At 39.1% G+C, this 23,132-nt stretch overlaps 1 protein-coding gene across 2 annotated transcripts in view; it reads left to right on the top strand.

The window, feature by feature from the left end:
* The window catches only part of MYO16 (myosin XVI), a 478,842-nt gene that overhangs the window by 209,895 nt on the left and 245,815 nt on the right, over positions 1-23,132 (top strand). For both annotated transcript variants that reach the window (XM_033435062.2, XM_033435063.2), the window contains exons 12-14: positions 8,322-8,387; positions 14,974-15,101; positions 20,200-20,305. In XM_033435062.2, coding sequence (XP_033290953.2) covers positions 8,322-8,387; positions 14,974-15,101; positions 20,200-20,305 — 300 coding nt within the window. The remainder of the gene's footprint in view (positions 1-8,321; positions 8,388-14,973; positions 15,102-20,199; positions 20,306-23,132) is intronic.

Raw genomic sequence — 23,132 nt, 5'->3', positions numbered from 1 at the left:
CCTCCTAGATCTGGAGAACGAAGCCAAAGAGGAAAAGCTAAGTGTGCGTGAGGGATGCCTCTCTATTTGCATGAAAGAAAAACTATTGTTCTTCTAAATTATCAGGAAATGTCTTTGTCTAGTAAATAATTTATATACACATCTCTGATAATAGCATACAAATGTATGACTTAGATGGCAAACAGCACGGAGAATTGATTTGCTGTGGTTCTCTTCTGGTTTATATGTGCTATTTCTTCCAATACGTATATCAATTTTGACACTATGCACTCTCAGTGTCTCTCTCTCTCTCATTGATTTTGTTAAATTCATCTCAGAGCAATTCAATCAGAATGTCTATAGAGACATCTGATTATGCATATGTCTGCTATCCCTTTTTGATAACACCCGTTATTTTTCCTACTCTGCTGAGAAACTGATGAAGTAATTTTTATGTAAATGTGAAATCAGAGATTTCTTTACACGTAATAAATTGTCAGGTGCTGATTAACCCATGAACATTCAATGCAGTGTCTTAATGATGGGATAATTGCCCGCCACTGTAAATACACTTAAAATTAAATACTTCTATCAAAATTAATGGAATTGAGTCATCAGCAGAAAGTGGTGAAGCCTGATTAGTTTGGTCTGTTACTGCCCTGTTGCTTTTGTGTTATTTTTGTTCTCTTGTCTCTCCTTTTCCGGCATCGTGTTGATTCTTCTTCATTTTAACTTCTTAATCACATTATCAGCAGACCACTGCTTGAATAGTTTTGATTTCTCTTATTTCTTAAATGCTTTTCAAGTGGCTTTTTATCTCCCAATATCTACTACTCTGCATCCTAGCGGGCACCATCCTCATCATCTTTTCTCCAATAGCCTTCTGACTTTCTAGTGGAAACTTCATAATGAACTAGAGTAATTTTCGTAAAGAACAAATGTAATCTCGAAACTCCCAGTCTTAAAACTTTTCTGAGGCTTGTCATTTTTCTTGGAAGGACAGCCACAGGCCTTATTCATGATCTGGTCCCTAAACACTATCATTGATGATTCCTAGTCACTGGTCGCTGCCCACCTTCCTGCATCAGGGATTCCCCTTAGACTGTCTTTTTTTCCATAAAGTTCTCTTTCTTCCTCCACATAGTACATAGTTTTATAAACTCCCACTCAATACTTCTTCAGTCTTCAAGTAATCCTTCCCAGAACTTCCAGATTAAGTCTCTGTGGACCATCTTTCTGTAGCACACTTCTCACCGCTTGTGATTATAAACCTCGGTGGTGGTTTGATTAGCATCTTGCTGCCATGCTAGACTCTGAGCTCAGGGGGAACAGGACCCCTGCTGGTCTTGCACTTCCTCATCTGAAATGACAACTACTTCCCACCTGTTTATCGGAGTCATGTCGCAGACCCCACACAGTGGACCACCTTCGTAGACTCTCTTTGCTAACTCTACTGGGTTTCTCTCTCTACCTGGATAATCAGAATTAGGGTTCCCTGCTTTGCTAAAGTTCATATAAAATACTATTAAAAAACAAAATTCAACTGAGTAAATTTTAGTGATCTAATTGGCTTTATTGAATGATTCATGAATTGGGCAACACCCCATCTAGCTAGCAGAGGGGAGCTCCAGGGGGCCACAGAAACGGAAGGGTTTTAAAGGCAAGATAAGGAAGTCATAAAAAATATTGCTTCAGGCTTAGGTAACTACCTGTGGGGAACAGAGGGGTCTATGTAGCGATTACCTCATCATCTTTTGGGGAATGGAGAGGGGCATGTGACATATTACCTTACTGGTACCAAACGGAAAATTCCTGACTGTCTGGTCAAGACCACATTTCTGGGGGAGGTGGAAGCTTCAGTTAGGTTAGGTATTACGCCCCTGTTGGTTAGCCTGGCCTAGCATACGGGACTCTATTTTGGGCCTGTGGTTTTCTTTTTGAGGATATAAACTTTTCACTGTGTGAGGCATGATTTCCTCTTCTGTAGACCTGAAATATTGAAGAGCTGCACTACCTAGGATCAATTTTGTAATGAGTGCTCCAAGTTATGGTATTTGAATTTGCCTTTAATGGATAGACAAGCAATTTAAACGTTATTGATTGAATAGTAATAGGTGATTCTCGCAGTGTAGTCTCTGGACCACTGGATATGTGAACTTTTTATTACCAGTCTGCCCTCAGAGTAAGCTTTTAGAAACTCTTATAGCAATTTAATGGTTTAATTTCTGTCTGTTGAATCTCATAAGAATCAAGCCTTGCTTTTTGTATGTCTTTGTCTTTTTCAATTTCATTTTTCCAGGAGTTTTTTATTATGTTTTGCGGAAGTATTAGTCCACAGTGAATTGGAAATAAAAGTGTTCCCTCCCCACAAATACAAAAGCACTAGTTTAGTAGATGTTTCAACATTAAAATATTCAAATTTGGTTGTCCATTCCCAACATGCCCCTCCCATCTCCGTTAATGACAACGTCTTTCTTTCAGTTTTCAGCCCAAAATGACTGGAAGAGTATTGGTGCTTCTTTTTCTTACATACCCCACATGTGATTTTCCTGCCAATCTCGTCAGCCCTGCCTTCAAAATGCAGACAGCATACCACCTCTGCTGCTGCTATCTGGGCCCATCAGCGCCCAAGAGAAAACACTGCAGCTGAATTAACTGTTCAACCAGGGTTTTCATCTCTTTTTGCTATAGTCCTATAGTCTGATTTGTTATATAAGATGATCTTTCGGAACAATCTGCAAGTTGCTCTTTTAACTGAGTGTATCGCCTCCCATTTGGATATCAGATTGGGAAGTTTCCCTCCTGTCTGTAGGAGTAGGAAGTTCCCGAACCATCAAACAGAAAGTGAATTGCAGGTAATGTGATATTCACTCACCAGGAAGTGCACAGAATAAATAACATTGTTAACATTCAAGTAATAGTTTTATAAACTATTTTTATCACAAAATATATTTTCAGATAGTCCCGGATTCCTTCAATATTTAGGCCCCCCCCAAATTATATCTCCATAAAAAATGCATTTTAGGGTATTTTTATTTTATTTTAATGTTCCTCATCTTTCTTAATTAACAGATTTCTCAATTCTTCCTCAATCTACTTTCTATCTTCATTTTTCTTCTCTGGAATTTAAGACTAATTTTCAGATACTTCACTAATAAAGTTCCCCTTTGGTTCAATTATTTCACTTTTATTTCCTTCCTCCTTTACTTGGCTATAAAATACTGGCCAATCCTTCTTTTAAGTGAATGCTGTCATGCATTATGACATATAAAGAGAATAATGCACAGCTCATGAAAGTATTGCTTCATGAGTTTTCATTTGGTGAACACACCTATGTAACCAGCAGCTTCATAAAGAAAAGGAGTGTAAGAAGCTCCTTCCCCAGTTTAATGTAATCATTACAAAAGTTTCTGGCATATACGCTTATGGATTAGTTTTGAATTTCTTTTAATTTTGTAGAAAAGGAATCATCCGGTATATTCTTGTTTGTGTCTGTCATCTTTCATCATCATTATGTTTCTGATACTCATCTATAGTGTTGCTTGTAGCAGCAATTATTTGTTTTTATCCCTGTAAGTAAGCTACTGTACAATAAGCTACTGTATGAATATATCCTCTTTTATTTATTTACTCTACAATTGAGGAATCTTTGAGTTGTTTCCACTTTTTGGTTACTATGAATAATACTGTTATAAACCATGCTATGCCTTTTGGGGGGCACACATATTAAGTAGCTCTTGGAGTAACACACAGCCTCACGTCTTTTGTGAGGTGCTCACCTAGGACTACAGTGCCAGCATCATCAGGTGTGTTCAGCTTCAGGAGATACAGCCAAATAGTATCTCAAAGTGGCTACATGCCCAATACGGACATCTAGGTTTCCACATCATGACCAACACTGGATGTTATCAGTATTATTTGTGTTATTAATTAAAAAAAAAAAAATCTAGCCATTCTGGCAGTTGTGCAGTGGTACTTCATTTTGGTTTTAACTTACATTTCCCTGATAACTGTCAACTTTAATAATATAATAGCCAGTTATTTTACCAGCAAAAGCAAGTTTATACAGGAAGAGCAGAGGAATTGAAATTCAGGTTGTGCAAACTATGGCAGACCACAGGCAAATCCCGAAAACAAGGAAGGGGAGCTTGCTTTTATAGGGAAAAGAGAGGGTTTGGGAGGGGCTGTAATAACTAAAGGATCCATTGGAGGAAGCATGGAGTCCAGAGCATGGAGGCTTCTCATTGGTTGGGCTGCTCCAGTCTCTGATGGGCTAGGCTGTCCTCAGGCTGAAAGATGTTTTTTTCTTTCTGTTGGTCAGTGAAATAGAGACATCTTTCTGTTATAGATAGATGTAGGGCTCTTCCTGTTTGGGGTAATTAAAGATGCATGGTAGGGGTGTGAAATCACCCCCTCCAGGCCTGTTACAAGTCCAGCTTTAGCTGAGGTTTTAAAAATTAGTTCCGCATAACTAATGATGTTGACCAATAGGTGTCTGTTGCTGATTTGATTATCTTATCTTGTGAAGTGTCTCCAAATTATGTTGCCATTTAAAAATAAATGGGTTGCTTGACATTTTCTCCTTGATGTGTAGGGGTTTCTTAAATATTCAGGATATCCTTTCTTTGTCTGATATGTATAGATATAGATATATATTTATTGCAAACATTTTCTCCCAGTTTGTGGCTTGCATTTTAGTCTTCTAAAGTGTCTTTAGATAAAGAGAAATTTGCGGTTTTTACAAAGTTCTTTAGGGTTGGTACTTTTTGTGTCCTGCTTAAAGAATTTTGGCCTTGGTCCTGAAAATATTTTCTTATATTTCTTATATTTCCTTCTTGCAGTTTGGCTGTTTTAACTTGAACATTTCAGGTGCATTACCAGTGTGGAAATGATTTCACAGTGGTAAAAGAGGAGGGTCAAGACGAATATTTTCCCATGTGGATTCCCCCCACGCATTGCAGTGAGACCTTTGTTATAAACAAACTTGCCATAGGGAGTGAGTCTCTCTGAAATTGGTCTTCTGTTGTAGGGATCTGTTAGTCTGTCTGTAAACCAGTGCTAAAATATCTTAATCATTATAGCTATATAATAAATCTTGATATATAGAAAGTCCTCTGACTTCGTTCTTCAAAATGTCTTGGCTAATGACTCTTGGACATTCATACATATTTTCAAGTCCACTTATCAATTTCCGTTGGATTTTCATTGGTATTGCTTTGAATGTACAGATTAGATGAGAATAATTGAGATTTTTCCAATATTGGATTTTTTGTTTCATGGAACGTTACTATCCGTCCTTTGGTCATCTTTAATTTTTCTGGAACATTAAAAAAAAATTGGTATAGAAGGCCTGTTTGCATTAGATCTATTTTAGGCATTTTTCAAGTTTTGATGCTATAATAAATGTTATTTTCTTATTGAAAATAACAAGCAATTGTGTTTTCTAATTGTTTATGGCTAATATAGAGATACGATTTTGATTTTTTGTAAGCACATTTTATTCATCAAACTTGCTATATCCATATGTAAGTATTAACTTACGTGGAGATTCCTTTGGCTTTTCTGCACACACTGCTACGTAGTCTCCAAATAACGACTTTCTTGTGTCTCTTTTAAATCTTGATAGTTTCTTTACTTTCTTTTCTTGCATTGTTTCATGGTATATAGGGCTGTTAATAAAAAGATGACTGGCAGTGACAATAATTGACACTCCTGTCCTGTTTCTGATCCCAGAGTAAAGCTGTTTTATTATTAAAATCTGTGTTTTATCATTAAAATCTGTTTTTTATTATTAAAATCTCTGTTTTATCATTAAGCAAGTTGTTAGCAGTAGCTGTGCCGTAGGTGTAATCACTTTTTGTAGATTAAGAAAGTTCCGTTATATTAATAGTTTTCAAAGTTATTTTTAATCAAGAGTGGGAATTGAATGTTATTAAATGTTTTTTGTCATTTATTGAGATGATCCTATAACTTCAGTTCTTGACTCCTTAGTATTATGAATTACAAGGGTTAATTTTCTAATATGAAGCCAACCTTGGGTTACTAGAATAAAGCAATTTGGTGGAAATATATTATCTGTTGAGTGTCTTATTGGATTCAACTTGTCAACATTTTTCTCAAGATTTTAGCATGTCTTTTAATGAGAGAGACCAGCTATAATTTTCTTTTCTTTCAAGGTACTAGTTAGGTTTTTAATATCCAGTTTATTGAGGCCTCTTAAAATGAAGTGAATCATGTTCCCTCTTTGCTGTTTTCTGGAATAATTTTTTTTTTTTTTAAAGAAGATGTTGGGGGTAGGAGTTAATTAATTTATTATTTTTGCTGTGTTGGGTCTTCATTTCTGTGTGAGGGCTTTCTCTAGTTGTGGCGAGCGGGGGCCACTCTTCATCGCGGTGCGCGGGCCTCTCACTATCGTGGCCTCTCCCGTTGCGGAGCACAGGCTCCAGACGCGCAGGCTCGGTAGTTGTGGCTCACGGGCCTAGTTGCTCCGCGGCACGTGGGATCTTCCCGGACCGGGGCACGAACCCGTGTCCCCTGCATCGACAGGCGGACTCTCAACCACTGCGCCACCAGGGAAGCCCTGGAATAATTTGTATAACATTTGTTTATCTGTACATCAGCATTGAGAAGAATTCACTGGTGAATTCTTAGTTTTCTTTGTGGAAAGGTTTTAGACATAGATTCAATTTCTTGTACAAAAAATAATACTAGTTAGATTTCCTATACCTTGGTACATTTGTTTTGGTAAGATGGTGGATTGCTGTCCACATCATCTAAATATCCAAACTTAGTGACTAAAATATGATTCCTAATATCCTCTTCATCTGTTTTCATGTCAGTGGTATCTGTAGTGATGTCATATTTGGGATATTGGTAGTTGGTGCATTTCCTCTTGTTTCCTCAGTCAATCTTGTTAGGGTACTATATTTTTATTAGATTTTTCAAGATTGCCTTTTGGCTTTTGTTTTTTATTCCTTGGCATTTGTTTACTATTCCTTTAATTTCTGCTCTTATATTGGCTATTTAATTCTGCATAATTTGATGTAATTTGATGAGCTCCTTGAAATGGATACTTAGATCATGATCTGCCTTTCTTCTTTTCTAACATACACATTTCAGGCAATAATTTTCATACCAAGTATACCTTTAGTAGCATCTCACATGTTATGTCATAATCAAAATATTTTCTCATTTGCATTATGATTCCTTTTCTGGCTCATAGGTTATTTGCAGATGTATAAGTTCCAAACATTTGGTGATTTTCTAGATATCCATTATTAATTTCTATCGTAATTCTCCCATGATCAGAGAACATACTCTACGTGACTCAAACTTTGAATATAATGAAACTGGTCGGTGTTCAGCTTAAAAGAATGTATATTGTACGGTTCTTGGTAATAGTGTTCTATATAAGTCAGTTAGTCAACTTGGTAATTATTTATTTCAAAATTTTGTCTGTTTGTTCCATTAGTTACTAAGAAAAAATTGTTAAGGTTCTCCACTATCACTGTGAGTTCATGTTTCTCTCCTTATAGTTTTATGCTAGATTTCAGTCTCATAGAATTTTAGAGTTGCTGTATCTTCCTGATTTATCATTTTATTATTGTGAAATGTCCCTTTTTATCACTGGTGCTGCTTCCTACCTTAAAGTCTATTTTTTATGAATTGAATATTGCTAAACCACGTTTCTTGCAGTTATTACTGTTTGCATGTGTATCTTGCTTCATCCTTTAACATTCAAGTTTTCTTAGTCTTTATATTTGAGTTAGCATTTTAATCCAGTTCATAATCTTTGTCATTTAATTAGTTAGTAGTTTACATTTGACATAATTACTGATGTATTTGAATCTAACATTTTATTATTTGATTTTTATTTGGTCCATCTGTTCTTTATGCCATCTCATTTCTTGTCTTTTTTTTAATTAAAATTATTTTTATTTGCTTTTTGTGCTTTACTAACTTTTCTGTTAGACATTTTATTATTATTCTTATGCAGCAACATAGAATTCATACCCCATTCACCGCCTCCACTCCATTTGGCCATGTGTTTTAATTCTGTGTGTTTTTATTCAACTGGTGATTATAAAACCCCTTTAAGATAAGAAATTCTTAGAATTCAGTCATTTCACTTGTTATGTGTTCAGTGGAACAAGCCTATTGGTTTAATTTTATTTGAATTTTCTATTTATTTACAAACTGTTAAAACAATTCACAAAATGGTAAAGTGTGATTTTGACTTATTCTCTATATTTTGCTCAGTGATTTTAAAATTATATAATTTTTAACTTTAAAGGTGCTATTTATATGGTCCAATAACTATTTATATCCTTTCCTTTTAACAGACTTTTATTGGGGACATCCTCCTGCTTGTTAATCCATTCAAGGAGATTCCAATTTATTCCACCATGGTGAGTATAAAATTTAAAATATCATTTAATAATGTAGAGTAACACTCACTAGACATGCCTGTTTGTATCAAATGATTAAGAAGCAAAAACTGAAACAGTAAGTAAAATCAAGCTTCTCAGAAAATCCTACACTGAATGGTTAGATAATAGTGACTTTAATTTCTTCTGAGAAAATATTGACAAGGAATGTTATTTTGTCAAAAGATTTCTTTGCGCTTATAATGCGAAATTCTTACGATTGTAGTCACTAGACAGACGTCTAAAATCAAATGTTACACTAACTCTATTTCCCATGTATTTTTGATTAATTCAAGGTCAGTTGGTTTAGAGGTCTTTGAACATCATGACCGCTTTCAGAAGAGTATTATGATGTTAAAGCAATGGAATAAGAAAGGATGATACTGCGTTTATACATTTTTCTAAAAGACTTTCCAGCTTGAATCATGAGAGTCAAAATTAAAAAGAAATTGCTTGTGGAAAATCTTTCCAGGCAACTGAAGACGCAGCATGATCTCTGCTGTGTTGTCCACATCACTGTGGATAGCGAAGCATATTGTCATATCTCTTTGCCTAGTATTTTTGGATCAAACACACTGTCATGGGAGCTCTCTGTGTTTTGTGCAGCCACAAGGCTGCTTCCAGTCCGAAACAGAATCCCTAATTAGGAGCAGGAGATAAAAGGAGGAGACGTGTGTTCTTGAAGCAGGGACGCACTCGCAGATGCTGGAGGGGCATGGGGTAGGGGAGAGAAAGAGAGAGGAAGAGAGAAAGAGATTACTCTCTCTAAACTCCAGAGGACGCTACTAAGAATTATTACAGAGATGCTTCCCGGGTACGAGAGGACCTCCCACTACCCCACCTTCCACTCTTCTTACCAAAAGTCAATTCCACCATTGCTTTAAAACTGCCTTGGAACTTGCCCACCCTTCTCATTCCACCCATTCTTACCCCAGCCTCATCCCTGGGCTAAGTGTGTGTGGAAGCATGACCGACTAGGGCAAAAGGAATTACAGGTACCCATAATCATTTTGGGAGTTCTGTCATAGGAGCAGGTGCAGGAAAAGGAGGGGAAGGAGGAGAAGGGGGAGGGGAGGTAACAGTCACAGGGAAGATGGCGTCATTCAAGGACCAAGCCTACGGCATTGGCAAAGCAGCGTTCAGAAAACCAACGCGCAGGCGCACGTCTGAGAATAAATGCCTGGGCGGTGAATCTGCATCGGCTCTTCACACTCAGTATCAGACTTTTTTCGATTGTCTCTCACCATAACCTTTCCTGTGGAGTTCACAAACCAGAGATATATCACCTTGAGATCTCAGTGTGCAAAAGGATGACGAATACCCGGGGATGACTTCTCAAGGTCATATTTTTGACTACACGCAGTACAAGACTGATCAGTCATCCTGAATCCTCGAATTACAGATGAGATTCAGCTCCTCCAAAGTGTACCACGACACCTAGTGTGGGAGGCCAGGCCTAGGCCTTTCTCTGCTTTCACATTCCATGGACTTTCAGATGCTGCTGGCCTCCAGATGTCCCCACGGCCGGCATGTTGGGGTTTGGCAAGTAGCTAGGGTGGCTGGGCTTCTTAGCCGTGGAAGGAGAACTCTCCTGGGTTTAGAGTAGGGTGTAGCACACGGCAGGCCTGCCGCAAAGGGCTTTACGTATGCTACCACATTTAATCCCCAAAGGGACCCAATCAGTGTAAGTGTTATCGTTCCCTCTTTGCAGATGGATAAACTGAGACTTCAGGAGATCAACTAGGCTTTCTAAAGTTCTCTCATGAGTGGCAGAGACAATTTAAATCCAGGTCTTGTAGCCGCAGAGCAGATGCAGGACAGACTGCTCTCAGGGACCCAAGTGCTGAGCCCAGAGACATATCATTAGTCATTGTATGTGACTGTTTGTGTACAACAAACTTTTTTTTTTCAGGGCGTGTCATCTATATATAGGTATAAGATAATGAGTGGGAAATCCAATCGGGCAAGTAGAGTGACACGTTCATACTATGGTGTGAAAACAGCAGCCACGCCCCGTCAAGCCCTTGGCATCAGGTTCCACAGACTACCAGGACCCTGATGTTAGGGGCCCGTGAATGGCACTCTCATAAGCTACACGCTGCATGGCTGGCTTCAGAAATCAGACCGTGGCAGGATCCTGCGAATCTCCTGGATGTTTATTGACAGGTATCATGCACAGTGGAAAATAGGAGGGAATTGATCCGTAAAGAAGGACCTTACTTATTGGGCTCACAGAGTCCAGCAAAGACTAGCAATAACCCGAAGGAAGCTTATGTGATGCCATCTCATTTGTGAAAGAGCACTTACAATGCCCACGGACCAAAATCCTCTTGTTCCCAAATGATACAGACATGGAGAGAATAAGGTGAAATGGAGAGAGATGGCCTGTGGGAAAGGAAGGGTCTGACCCTGACAATATTTTCTGGACCAAATGGGAACATGCAATACTATTAGTAACGATCATGGTAACCAATGTAAAGTCGGTGGTTTGTCAATCACTCAGAAAACTAGAACGGCTTGGTGAAAACCTTCAAGGTTCAATATAAATAAGTGGAAAATGCTATTCTATTAAAATTATTATTTCATATTTACATTACTTCTTAAGTGTAGAATTAGCATCAAGCAAAGTATTACCAGGTGGTAGCAATGGAGTATTCTACAATACAAACTCTAACATGGCATGAAAAGAAGAAGCTTTACAGGAAAAGGGAACTGAGAAAGGTTATTGGTTTGATTATCATGAAAAAATTTTGGACACTCACGATTCTTTACCACATCTAATGTTAGTGAAACTTAGCCTAAGGAGAATACCGAAGTCCAAATAGGTTTGAAGAAACACAGCAGGAATGTGAGATGAACCCCACGTACACATAGATTCAGGCATGCTCCTGGATCTCTTGGGTCTCACTGTGTTGATAACATCTAACGAAATCCTTACCAGGACTTTACAAAAACAAATGGAGTTTAAAAGCATTTTGTCAAAATTAGGTTAGATCCAGGTTGGACTTGGGGAGAAAGTGAAAGAGTGTTAGTGCAAGTTTAAAAAACCCCAAACAAACCCCAAATAGAAATTCATCCTGCAAGAGAACAAAGGTGGGCTAAACCTTCCTAGCTGGCTTATGAATTATCATGTAGACGTCACTATCATTCAAATATCTTTTATATTTATTTTAAATTCTGGAATAATTCAAAATGCAAAAAGTTCAAGCGTAATAGGCAGCGTGTGCCCACCCCCCACATGTGTGTCCTATCGCTTAAAAATTTAAAATGAAACGTGCCTTATGTTTTCACACGCACTCCTGAGGTTGGGATGCAGCTTTAGAGACGTGATACCAAGACACTGTGTGCTAGTTTAATTGTAATGGTATTTTCTGGGTGGTACTGAAAATAAAGGTCTGTTTCAATTACGTGGTATCTGAGATTAAGTGACACTGTGTAATGTCAACACAGACTGAGTTCCACTTCAGCCTGTTCCTTTTCACAAAAGGTGGCAATCACTACCCGAAGTTACCCTTTTTTTTTTTTTATGTACTGTTCTTTATTATCCGTTAATAGATTTTTTTAACATCTTTATTGGAGTATAATTGCTTTACAATGGTGTGTTAGTTTCTGCTTTATAACAAAGTGAATCGGCTACACATACACATCACCGAAGTTATCCTTTTATCCAGTCTTCTGTCTGTTCATTCTGTAGACGTGCACAAATATATGTAATAAAAACTGCATGTGCCATTATTTTCTGTTTTAATTTACTCAGAGAATATACTAACTATATTCTTTTACAACAAAAATCGTCATTAATCATTATGCTTTCAAAAATTTTCCATGGGGCTTCCCCGGTGGCGCAGTGGTTGAGAGTCCGCCTGCCGATGCAGGGGACGCGGGTTTGTGCCCCGGTCCGGGAAGATCCCACATGCCGTGGAGCGGCTGGGCCCGTGAGCCATGGCCACTGAGCCTGGGCGTCCGGAGCCTGTGCTCCGTGACGGGAGAGCCCAAGGCAGTGAGAGGCCCGCGTACCGCAAAAAAAAAAAAAAAAAAAAATTTTCCATGATAAAAGGTTCGGGTCTAGCTAATTCATTCTAAATACCCTATAGTGTTTTATTGTTTTAATACACAATTATTTATATTTATTCATTAATCCCTATCGTAGAATTACTTTCTTGTTTTCTGCTCTTACAGAGAGTACTGAGGATTGTTTGGTGTGTAGTTCCTGGTTCATGTTTGAGAATTTCTACAGAGAGATCGCTAGTCAAACCTACCTCCTTAAGTCTAGAGTTTCTGCCAAATTATACGTAGAATTTCTTAGAACAACACTCAGTATTATACATGTGTTTTTCAGCCCTAGAGAAAACTTCATTTCGAAGTCAAGCTCCACCACTAACTTGCCACGTGACCTTGGACCTGTCACTCGTTTTTCTTTGCATCAGTTTCCTCATCTGTAAGCAGGACAGTCATCCTCATATCCAAGTCTCGGGTTTCTAGGAGAATTGGATGAGTGAGTGTAAAATGCTGAGAAGAGCAGCAGGCATAGAGCAAGTGAGGCCAGCGCCATCGTTACTAAGCTGCTATTGATAACGTTACCAATAGTTCACACGCACTGTATCACCTTATTGTTTGAAATAGCATTTCCTTGGTTACGAAGAGAGCTGTTTTTTCATCTTTTCTCACGTGGATTGGCCTTTCCTTTCCGCTTACACTCTTTGCCCAATTTTCTATTTTGTTTCCAGTTTTTCTTATTGATATGTGAGAGTCATTTATAAAATGCTGAGGATTTATTGATTGTATGCCCAGCTTACTTTCCTCTCTGTCTTCGCCTGAGTTTTTTTTATTATTATATGTGTGCTGTTTGTGGTTGAACAGGAGTTGTTAGCTATGATGTTGTAGGATTTTTCCCAATACAATTTGTGTTTTTGACCCCTATTCCCTTACTCCCAAATCATAAGAGTACTGTTTTTACATACTTTTCTAAATGTGTTAAGCTTTGCTGTTCATATTTGGAACTTAAATTCAGTTGGAATTTATTTTTACAGATGGCATGAGATAGTGATATTTGTTTCCTTTACAAATAATCAATTTTCTTGACAGCTTCCTTTAAGGATAAGTGACACAGCCCCTATGGCCCCCAAATCTCACCGAGTAGGCCTGAGTGGAGTTCTGTAGTCTGTTCCAGCGGTTCCTTTTTCTCTCTCTGCACCAGAAACACAATGTTTAATGACTTAGGCTTTTGATGTTTTTATTGGGATATAATGCATACACGACTTGTGCTTTTCCAGCAGCACTGGAGGTAGAACATTCCCAGCCTCCAGAGCCCACACTTGCTCTTTCCAATCACTAACCCTTTGCCCAAAGTACCGCCACCGCTGACTTCTAACAGCATACATAGATTGGTTTCACCTGCTTTTTTTTTGCTCTCTGTAAATGCGATCTCCTAGTATGTTCTCATATGTATCTGATAGATTCCATTCAACATTATTTTTGTGAGAGTCACCCAATTTTTTCTTGTAGCTGTAGATCATTGATTCTACGTTAAAAAATTATTTCCCCTATAATTTGAAATAATTTTACACTTATGGAAAAGTTGCAAATAATTAGTACAAACAGCTTTTTTCCTTCAACCATTTTAAAATAATTGGCTGGCATGTTGTCCCATCAACCTTGAGTACACGTACTGTGTATTTACTACAAACAAAGGCATTTTCCTATGTAACCTCCATACAGTCATCAAAATCGGGAAATGAGAGCTGTTCCCATTTAATCAGGAGGCTTCATTCAAGTCTTTTCCATTGTCTCAGTGATGCCCAAACAACCAAAGATCCAGTCGACCATCACAGGGTGCGCTGACCACTGGGCATTTAATTTCCTTCCATTTGGAACAGTCCCTCAGTCTACTCTTGAACTTTCCAACCTTGACATCTTTGAAGATACAAGCCAGTTATTTTGCAGAATAAAAATTAAGTGTGTCTGATATTTCTTCATGACTCACAAGTCCTCCTATCATTTAGTTTTGATTCGAATATAACTCAATTCACTCGAAACTCGCAAGGACTAAAAATACTAGCACTGAGTCACCGTGGCGATCATTAAAAATCACCATTGCCCTGAAATCAAGTTCATTTTGTCTTTTTTTCCGAGAAATTTGTAAATCTGTATGTTTCAGATGCAACTGATTTCTTTTCAAATTAAATATCCTTTGCCGTCTTATGTTACTGAAATTAAATGTTGCTGAGAGAAATTGCATTTGATATAAGTTGCCGCCGTTTCAGCTTACTTCATGGAGAGCTACTGAACTGGATTTTGGGGAGTTGCTCTCTTTGAAGACAGCCAAGTGATTTAAAGCCTGCAAGCCGAATAATAAGGCTCAGATGTGTGTCTCCGTTTTGTCATTACGGATGCTTAAAATGTGCCGAGAAGGGCAGCATTGTGCAAATGTTTTGTGTTTACAAGTGAGACTCAGAATTAGAGATTTATGTGCTTCTGTGTATGGGAACTATGTCAGTAGCATTGTGAGGTAGAGGATCCTGAACCCTTTTCACGGACATTCCTGCCTGTGTGCTGCCCTGTTTTCCAGGTCTCCCAGCTGTACCTGGGCAGTGCGGAGCAGCCCTGCCCCTCTCTGCCACCTCACATTTTCTCCTGTGCGGAGAGAGCCTTCCACCAGCTTTTCCAGGAGCAGAGACCTCAGTGCTTCATTCTCAGGTGAGCCTGCCCCTCACCCCAGCTCCAGGCTCAGTTCTGCCCTGAGGGCTTGGCGGTAAAACCGTCCTCATTTCTTCTGGTTTACGTTTATTTACTCCCTCACCAGTTCGTGGTCCACTAAGTGTGCAGTGAGTACACTTGACTCGTTACAAAGGAGAAACACCTTTGTTGTTAGAAATGGCCCTGAGTGTAGCTGAATCGATATCAACAAACTGGACCTGAAACTCATCTCAACCATTCAACATTATGTCTGCGAGAGTCATCCAATTTTTTCTTCATTTTGAAGGTTTACAGCTTAGAACTAGTGTCTTGCTTTCAAACCTTAGAAAACATGGGAAAGAGAGGCACCCGATAGTAGTACCACCCTTCTCCACAATGTGGTGCTGAGCAAAATACCATGCAAGGCCTTGCAGATGTGGGATTTCCCACCCGCTTCTAGGTATTTATACCTTTGCTCATATGTCAACAAAATTATACACTCAAATTAATTTTTTAGTGAAATGCAATGGTAATATTAGTTCATAAATACCAAGATGCTCAGGAGGGAGCATTTAGCTTGGAGCAAAAACTCTTCACGTCAAAAAGAAGTGTCCCACAAGAAGTAGGGATGAAATGTGATTATATATTGATAGAGGAATAAAGAAATATTTAGGTATTAAAATAAGATCTGCGTTGAGAATTGTGTTTTATATCAGACCACACTGCCACAAGAGGGAGACTTTCATAAGTACCCCTGGCTTTGCGTAGATTTCAGCAGTAGTGTTGGTTGCAGACTGAATGTGTGAATAAAGCTTTGTACAACCTGAGTCCAAGTGAGATACAAGAGTAACTATGGAAACCTGGAAAGAACCCAAATAATATTTAAATATTTAAATAAGCACTTCTTTATATACTGTTACGTTGTGAATTTAATCAAAAATTCCATGGAGGGTCACATCGATGGGTTGCAAACTTTAGTGTTCTGGTTTTCAAAATAGTGTGCAAATGGTTGTTTTTACACCTGTTTGGAAGTGTCCCCTGGGTTGGGGTGGGGAACCCGGGCATTCTTGAATCAAGCAACTCTGCTTTCATCTGCTTTATCTGTTGGGTTTCCTGGTCTCACTTAGACAAAAAGAGAAACTTTTTAAAAATCATGAGGTGGTGGGGCGTGTGTAATAGTGTTGACGATAATAACAACTCGTATTTATTGAGAACCTGCTACGTGCCAGCGTCTCCTCTAGGTGCTTTCCATGAACCATCTGATTCATTGCTTTAGTAACCTCGTAGGATGGGTATCATGATTGTTATTATGGTCGTTTTATGTATCAGGTGCTGAGTATTAGAAGGGTTAGCTAATTAGTCCAGGGTCTCCCAGCTAGTAAATAGTTAGTGTAGCTGGGATGTGAGCCCAATAGTCTGGCTCCTGAGCCCGAGTGAAGGTTATCCACACTCACAGCCAGACTCTAGAGCGTGGCTCGCCCAGTGCCGCTAACCTAAGGAGGCTTGCAGAGGTCCCCCCAGACTCACCTAAAATGATGGTTACAAATCCACGGACTTAACTGAATTCTCATTGAGTCCACTTAATCCTTGTCAAAGACTTTGGACCTTAGCGAAGCTGTGAGGGGCCAATGAATCCCTATCCTTTGGGAACCTACCGATTACAGAGTTCACAATGCCTAGCATGTTCTTTCAGTGAAGAAACCTGTTTGTCTTTGTTTCTACATGTACTTGCTCATGGAATTGTTTTGCTAACAATAGCAAGATTTGTTAATATTCTGCAGAACTAATATTCCTTTGGGACATTTTTAAAGGCTAATAATGCCATGTTATCAACCACTTATTCTGAAAAAAATATTTCTTCATTCACGTTTCGAGAAATGAAGAGCAGGGCTTCCCTGGTGGCGCAGTGGTTGAGTCCGCCTGCAAATGTAGGGGACGCGGGTTCGTGCCCCGGTCCGGGAAGATCCCTCATGCCGCAGAGCGGCTGGGCCTGTGAGCCATGGCCACTGAGCCTGTGCGTCCGGAGCCTGTGCTCCGCAACAGGAGAGGCCACAGCAGTGAGAGGCCCGCGTACCGCAAAAAAAAAAAAAAAAGGAAGAGCAAATCCATGATCATAAGGATTTATTACTGTAGCTATTGTCTGTCTTCTTTCGGGATTGGTGTTTGCCTGTAGCTTCTCAACCTCCTTGATTGTCTTAACTACGACAGGCTTTCTGCCTTTATATTAATACATTAAAATGAGTCAATTTAGAATTCAACTAAATACTTTGTGTAAAGATCATTTACAGAGTGTCTATTATGTCCCATAATTAGCATTTACAAAGAATAATTGAAGATTTGGAGATCAAAGTTCAAATATTCCTGGAGTAGATGATTTACAGTACCAGGCCAGAGGATTTTTAATTTGATTTTCAAATTTTCATTTTATTTTTCATTTTCTTCATAATTATGGGCTCCCGTAACACACTAGGCTTCATCCTAAGGAATAGTTTTTAACAATTTTTAGATCTCTGTCCTGGGCTAGAACTGGGAGTTTGGAGCCCACCCAGTTCTACCTTTGCTTTAATTTTCTGAAGGCCTTGATAGATGGTTTTAGTTAATTGTTTTGAGCATGTACGACAAATATCCATTATCCTAACAGTATGCTGAGCAAACCTAAATTAATGTTTTATGCTGAATGTGCAGCTAACTTGTGAAGTAAGCAACATAGGGTCTGCTTCTGTCATGTACAGATTTAGCAGACAAGGCTGTTCATATTTAAGCTTCACATTTTGTATGGGTCCATGACCCATCAGCGCCGCCCCAAATCTTTGGTCAATGTCTGGTTTAATCATAGACGTGGGTTTTCAGATCAAGGAATGTTTCTTGAACACGTTGAACTAGAATTTTTAGTTTCAACTTGATATGCTATGAGGCCAAGACTATTATATCCATTTTTTCTTTTTTCTAAGATTTCTTTGTATTTTACTCAAAGTGAAATGTGGTGCTCGTTGTGGGATTTTATGAGATGGCAAAAAGCCATGTGATTCTGGCTAGCCGAGAGAGTTGATCATTTTCCCTACATGTGGTCACAGGGTGAGGGCAACGGTGGGGAGAAGGAAAAGGGACCCACGTGACCACTGGGGTCAGCCCCACAGCCTCCCAGGCTCTATGTCTCCAGATCCGCAGGGACTCGAGACCCGCCCCTGTTTCGACTTGCTCAGTAGATGCTCAGGGAGTGTTGGTTGAGTGTTTAATGTTGCATAAGCACTGCCTTCTACGCTGCCCCTTCTCCAAGAATGAGCTCAATTACTACCTCACCCAGAAGTCTCCCCTGGCTTCTTCCCAGAGATGTACCTGCCCCTTCTCCCATGGGCTCGTTGCTAGCTGTGCCCACCTGTTATAATCATACCTTAATTATGTACCTACTCCTTCCTCGAGAGTATCCCCAGCCCATGGTGCAGGAAGCGGTATCTTTTCACCTCTTTTACCCTGAAGACTAACAGACTCCAGCACGTAGTAGGCCCTCAATAAGTCTCATTTGAAGGAGCAGGCAATATTTGGAAAAGGAAAATGGTATTTTCAAGATTGATCCCTGAGTGAATGCAAGCAAAATCTCTCTAAAAACGAGACGCCTGACACATCAAGTTATGTTGCTGGGTAATAGAATTTTTAAACAGGGAATATAATTGTAGACGTTAAATTTCCATCATGAAAGATTTAGATTGTTTCTGCTCTGCAATTAGAAGGTTAAAAGGAAGGGTCTTTGAACCCAGAAAATGAGCTCTTTCGTATCTTCCGCAGGTCACTGTCACCTGCTCCCCTGAGGCTACTAAGCTGGTCGCTCTAAAAGTGGTTAAAATGTTTATGGTCACAGATGAGGGGAGTAGACGTTTTATTAACAAGTTGAGATGTGAATAAGAGAATTAAGTGTCAGTTTCTTTCCTGGCAAACACCCTTTAATCAAATTCATTAGAACAAGTGCTCAAGGGAGAAACCTGAGAAAGCCCTAGCAAAAGAGCTTTATATGTATTTTCCACTTCTGGCTATCGATGAGTAAACACCGTTTTCACGAGTATTCCATCTAGATGCAGTAAAAGCCTTATTTCGTATCGGACCACGTTGGTTTAGTAATTATTGTATTGGAGTTTTATGTTAACCCTATACTGCCTAGTCTCAGGAATATAATACAATCATTATTTATAGGAATTATATCACTTACGAAGTATGCCTGGGAAATACCAAAAGCACTGTCCTCATGCAGGACATATTTGGATGGTGCCCGTTCCTAGATTAAAGGAAAATGGAAAACACGAAATGTCCAAACTGACAGCAGCCTCAAGACGCAACAGGCTGTTTTCAGATCTGCTGAGCACCGGGCACTTACCTACCTGGTCGCTCCTCCGTCAGGCCGTTTTCGGATCTGCTGAGCGCCGGGCACTTACCTACTTGGTCGCTCCTCCGTCAGGCCGTTTTCGGATCTGCTGAGCGCCGGGCACTTACCTACCTGGTCGCTCCTCCATCTTTACCGGCTTAGTTGTAGGAGCTGCATGCTTGATGTTCACTTTGAAGGAAAGAGGAGGAAAGCTGAGAAGGATTGAGTGACTTTTCCAAGGAAGATGTAACGTCTTTCCTGGAGGACTCAAAGATTTAACCAGGCCAGACGTGTGGCCGTACCAAATACGCATCTCGACTGTAGGGGACCGACACCTGGCGGCCACCCCACTCACCTGCACTCACAAAGCACGGGACAGGCGGAAGCGTCTTTCTTTCCAGCCTAAGGCCTTTCTGCTATAATTTACCTGCGTCATGTGGTTCTACTCTGTAAGATACTGGGGAGCAGAAGTGGCATCCTATTCATTTATAGTCCCAGCATTGAAAACACCATATTGTGTGTACACAGGTACACACACAGAGGCACACAAACATACACACACACTTATTTATTTATTGTGTATATAGTACAGCAAAGGAGTGAATCACATGGAAGTGTTAAATGATGCCATCATCTCATTAAAAGTCACTAGGTCATTTCCTCACCTTCTTTGTGCCTGAGAATTGTCTCTAGTTATTTAATTTTTTTACTATGTTCTCCAAAACCATAAACTTGTGGTTTTTTCTTTTTCCTATTTTATTTTAGTGGAGAAAGAGGATCTGGGAAGTCTGAAGCCAGCAAACAAATAATGAGACACCTCGCCTGTAGGTCTGGTTCCAGCAGGCCTATATTCGATTCCAAATTTAAACATGTAAGTCTCTTGCTTGGGTTAGAAACTATGGAGAAGCAAGAAAAATGCAGTTTACAAATAAAGGGGGCATCTTAATAGGCCATCAGTTTAACCATAAGTTGACCAAAATTTGTGGAAAGAAAGAAAAAAAGACCGGTGCAAATGAATATTGTTCACGTCAAGGTTTATTTTCTTGTATATATTGCAAAATATTTTGAACGTCATACTCTTTTTGTATTTGCTCTGAACAGTTGGATTGAAAATACGTAATACGGTTAGAGTCGTCGTTGTTTACATAGAAAGGGACACTTTGGTGGGATTGGCCAGATAAGCAACTTTTGTGGGGGGATTACTGAGAGGTGATAATAAAGTTTCAATGTATGTAGAAGAACTGGTAACAGTCAACTTTGATGACATTAATAGGCTGGTGATAAACCTTCAACCCCAAAATTGGTATTTTGACATACAACATTGTATTCGTTTTAGGTATACAACATAATGATTTGATATTTGCGTATATTGCAGAATGATCACCCCACAATAAGTTTAGTTAACGTCCATCACCACACATAGTTACAAAATTTTTTTTCTTGTGATGATAACTTTTAAGATCTAGTCTCTTAACAACTTTCAAATATACAATACACTATTATTAACTGTAGTCACCATGCAGTGCATTACATCTCCAGGACTTATTTATCTTATAACTGGAAGTTTGTACCTTTTGGCTCCTTTCACCCAAATTAAGACTGATTTTAAATTATATGCAGTAACATTTGCTTTTATATGAAGACACCTTATCCTGCTACTTCATAGACCTAAAATACTGTCAGGATTGAATGAGGAACCACAAAGTCCTATTAGCAGCTAAGGGAAAGGTCAAACTTCACACGATAAAACTCAGACATTTGACTCAAGGAGACACCTGCAAGTAGACGGATGTTTTCACACTGTTCTGTTAACAGGTGTTTTCCAGGCCACAGCGGATTAGAAGGAGAAACTCTCTTTTCAATTCTTCTCTTTACAAAGAATATATGATAAATCAGCTCTACAATGCATGTATGGTATTGTATGTGTTCATTAATGACTTTAATTCATAGCCATCTATTAAACTCGAGCTATGTATTGGGCATGTGCAGAATTCTACAGCACAGCTCAAAGTAATTTAACATTTTGGGTCAACTTGGGAAAAGTAGTGTAAACTCTTTGTTCAGATATTGTAATATGCTTACTAATGACACTTAAGGCTTAGAGAATCTATAAAGCAATGCGGTTATAAAGTAGACTCGGGTTACCTAATAAAATAACAGGATCTGCTGGCTTAATTGTAATGACAAGAAACCGTAGTCTCTATGTAAATTATAGACTAAAGCACTCATTTATTAAAACAATGCTTTGAGAAAGAGCAGAGTGTGACTTCTAAAATGCATTCTAGATTACTTTATGTAAATTGGCTTTATGTAAATTGGATTACTTTATGTAAATCGGCTTTATGCAAATTGGGTTACTTTATGTAAATTGGCTTTATGTAGTGAATACATTCTAAGCTGCATTTTTTTGGATAAGATAGATACAACTCTTCCAAATCAATTAGCATCTGGGAATCCATATTATAATGTCAATGCAAATTTCAAGTGAAACTATTCCTAATTCATTTGTTCATTTTACTCCTTTCTCATGGCAAATTAAGGGTGTCATAAATAAGTGATTTCCAGTCTTAGGTTTGAGTATGGCTTAAACTTCATGTCCATCATGCTTTTTACAGTCTCCCTTTAAATGATCATCCACATGCATTTATTCAGTGTACAAGACGTTCTTGAAAATTACCCAGCCACAGTCTTTGCCCAGCATCCAAGTGTGTGTGCTGTGCGGTAATAAAATACACGCACTGGAAAAAGTTATGAACTGACTGCAGATCATTATAACATCACAGGTGTTCACTGAAATTATGTCTGTTTAAGAGGTGGGCCAGTACTTTCTGCATGAAAGAAAAATTGTATTTAGGAGGTGAGTAGGAAAGAATATCCTTGATAAACAGAGCAACGTAGTAGAAGGCTTTATGTTCAGGGCAAGATGAGAGGAAGGTTCGTTAGGTGGCCCTGAAAAGAGAGGAGTGAGTGAGCAGAGTTAGATGGTGGAACAACCCCTTGGAGGTACCACGGGGCAGACACGTGCAAGATGCTGCCCCGAGGGGCCACGTGCACAACAGACACATGGTATCTTCCACTGGGAGATACTGGTTGAGTCTGGACCAAATCATGTTGGCCTACATCTTAGCATAATGTGAGAGAAGAACAGTCATTGAAGGTCATGCTGATGAGCAGTTTCCAGAGAATAAATAGTAGAAGAACGGTAGCAACATAACAGGAAGGACATATCGGTAGGTCTTCAGCACAGAATCGTGGAGAAACTGAGGCGTAGAGAACATTTTCCTTGTGGTTTACATCGATGGCAGAATTAAAGATTTATAAATTAAAGGTTATTATCTGGAGTTGGGGTGGGGGGTGGGAAACACAGAGGGAAGGGGTTTGGGAGGAAGCTGGCCATTTCTAAGTTCCATGCTGTCACGGTGAGCGGTGTTCTCCACAGAGGGTGCAGAGAGGGAGAGAAAGAGATTTAACTGGTATCTGAAGGTGAGCTCCAGAGATGATTTTTGGTAATTTTATGCAGGTAATGCACATATAGTTTAAAGGACACACAGCTGTAACTTTTCTGGATTTTAATCTTATACTTCAGTTGTCCTTCTTGAAAGTCTACGTAGGTTTACATTCTGCCTTCGCGATGGGCTTCAGAGTGAGCTTTACCCCATGGGCAGGTGGGTTTGAATCCCATCACTGTAGATACTGCT

Source organism: Orcinus orca, chromosome 18 (assembly GCF_937001465.1).
Source record: "Orcinus orca chromosome 18, mOrcOrc1.1, whole genome shotgun sequence".
NCBI lineage: Eukaryota > Metazoa > Chordata > Mammalia > Artiodactyla > Delphinidae > Orcinus > Orcinus orca.
Note: the sequence above shows the minus strand (reverse complement) of the source record. Positions and strands in the feature narration are given on the sequence as shown.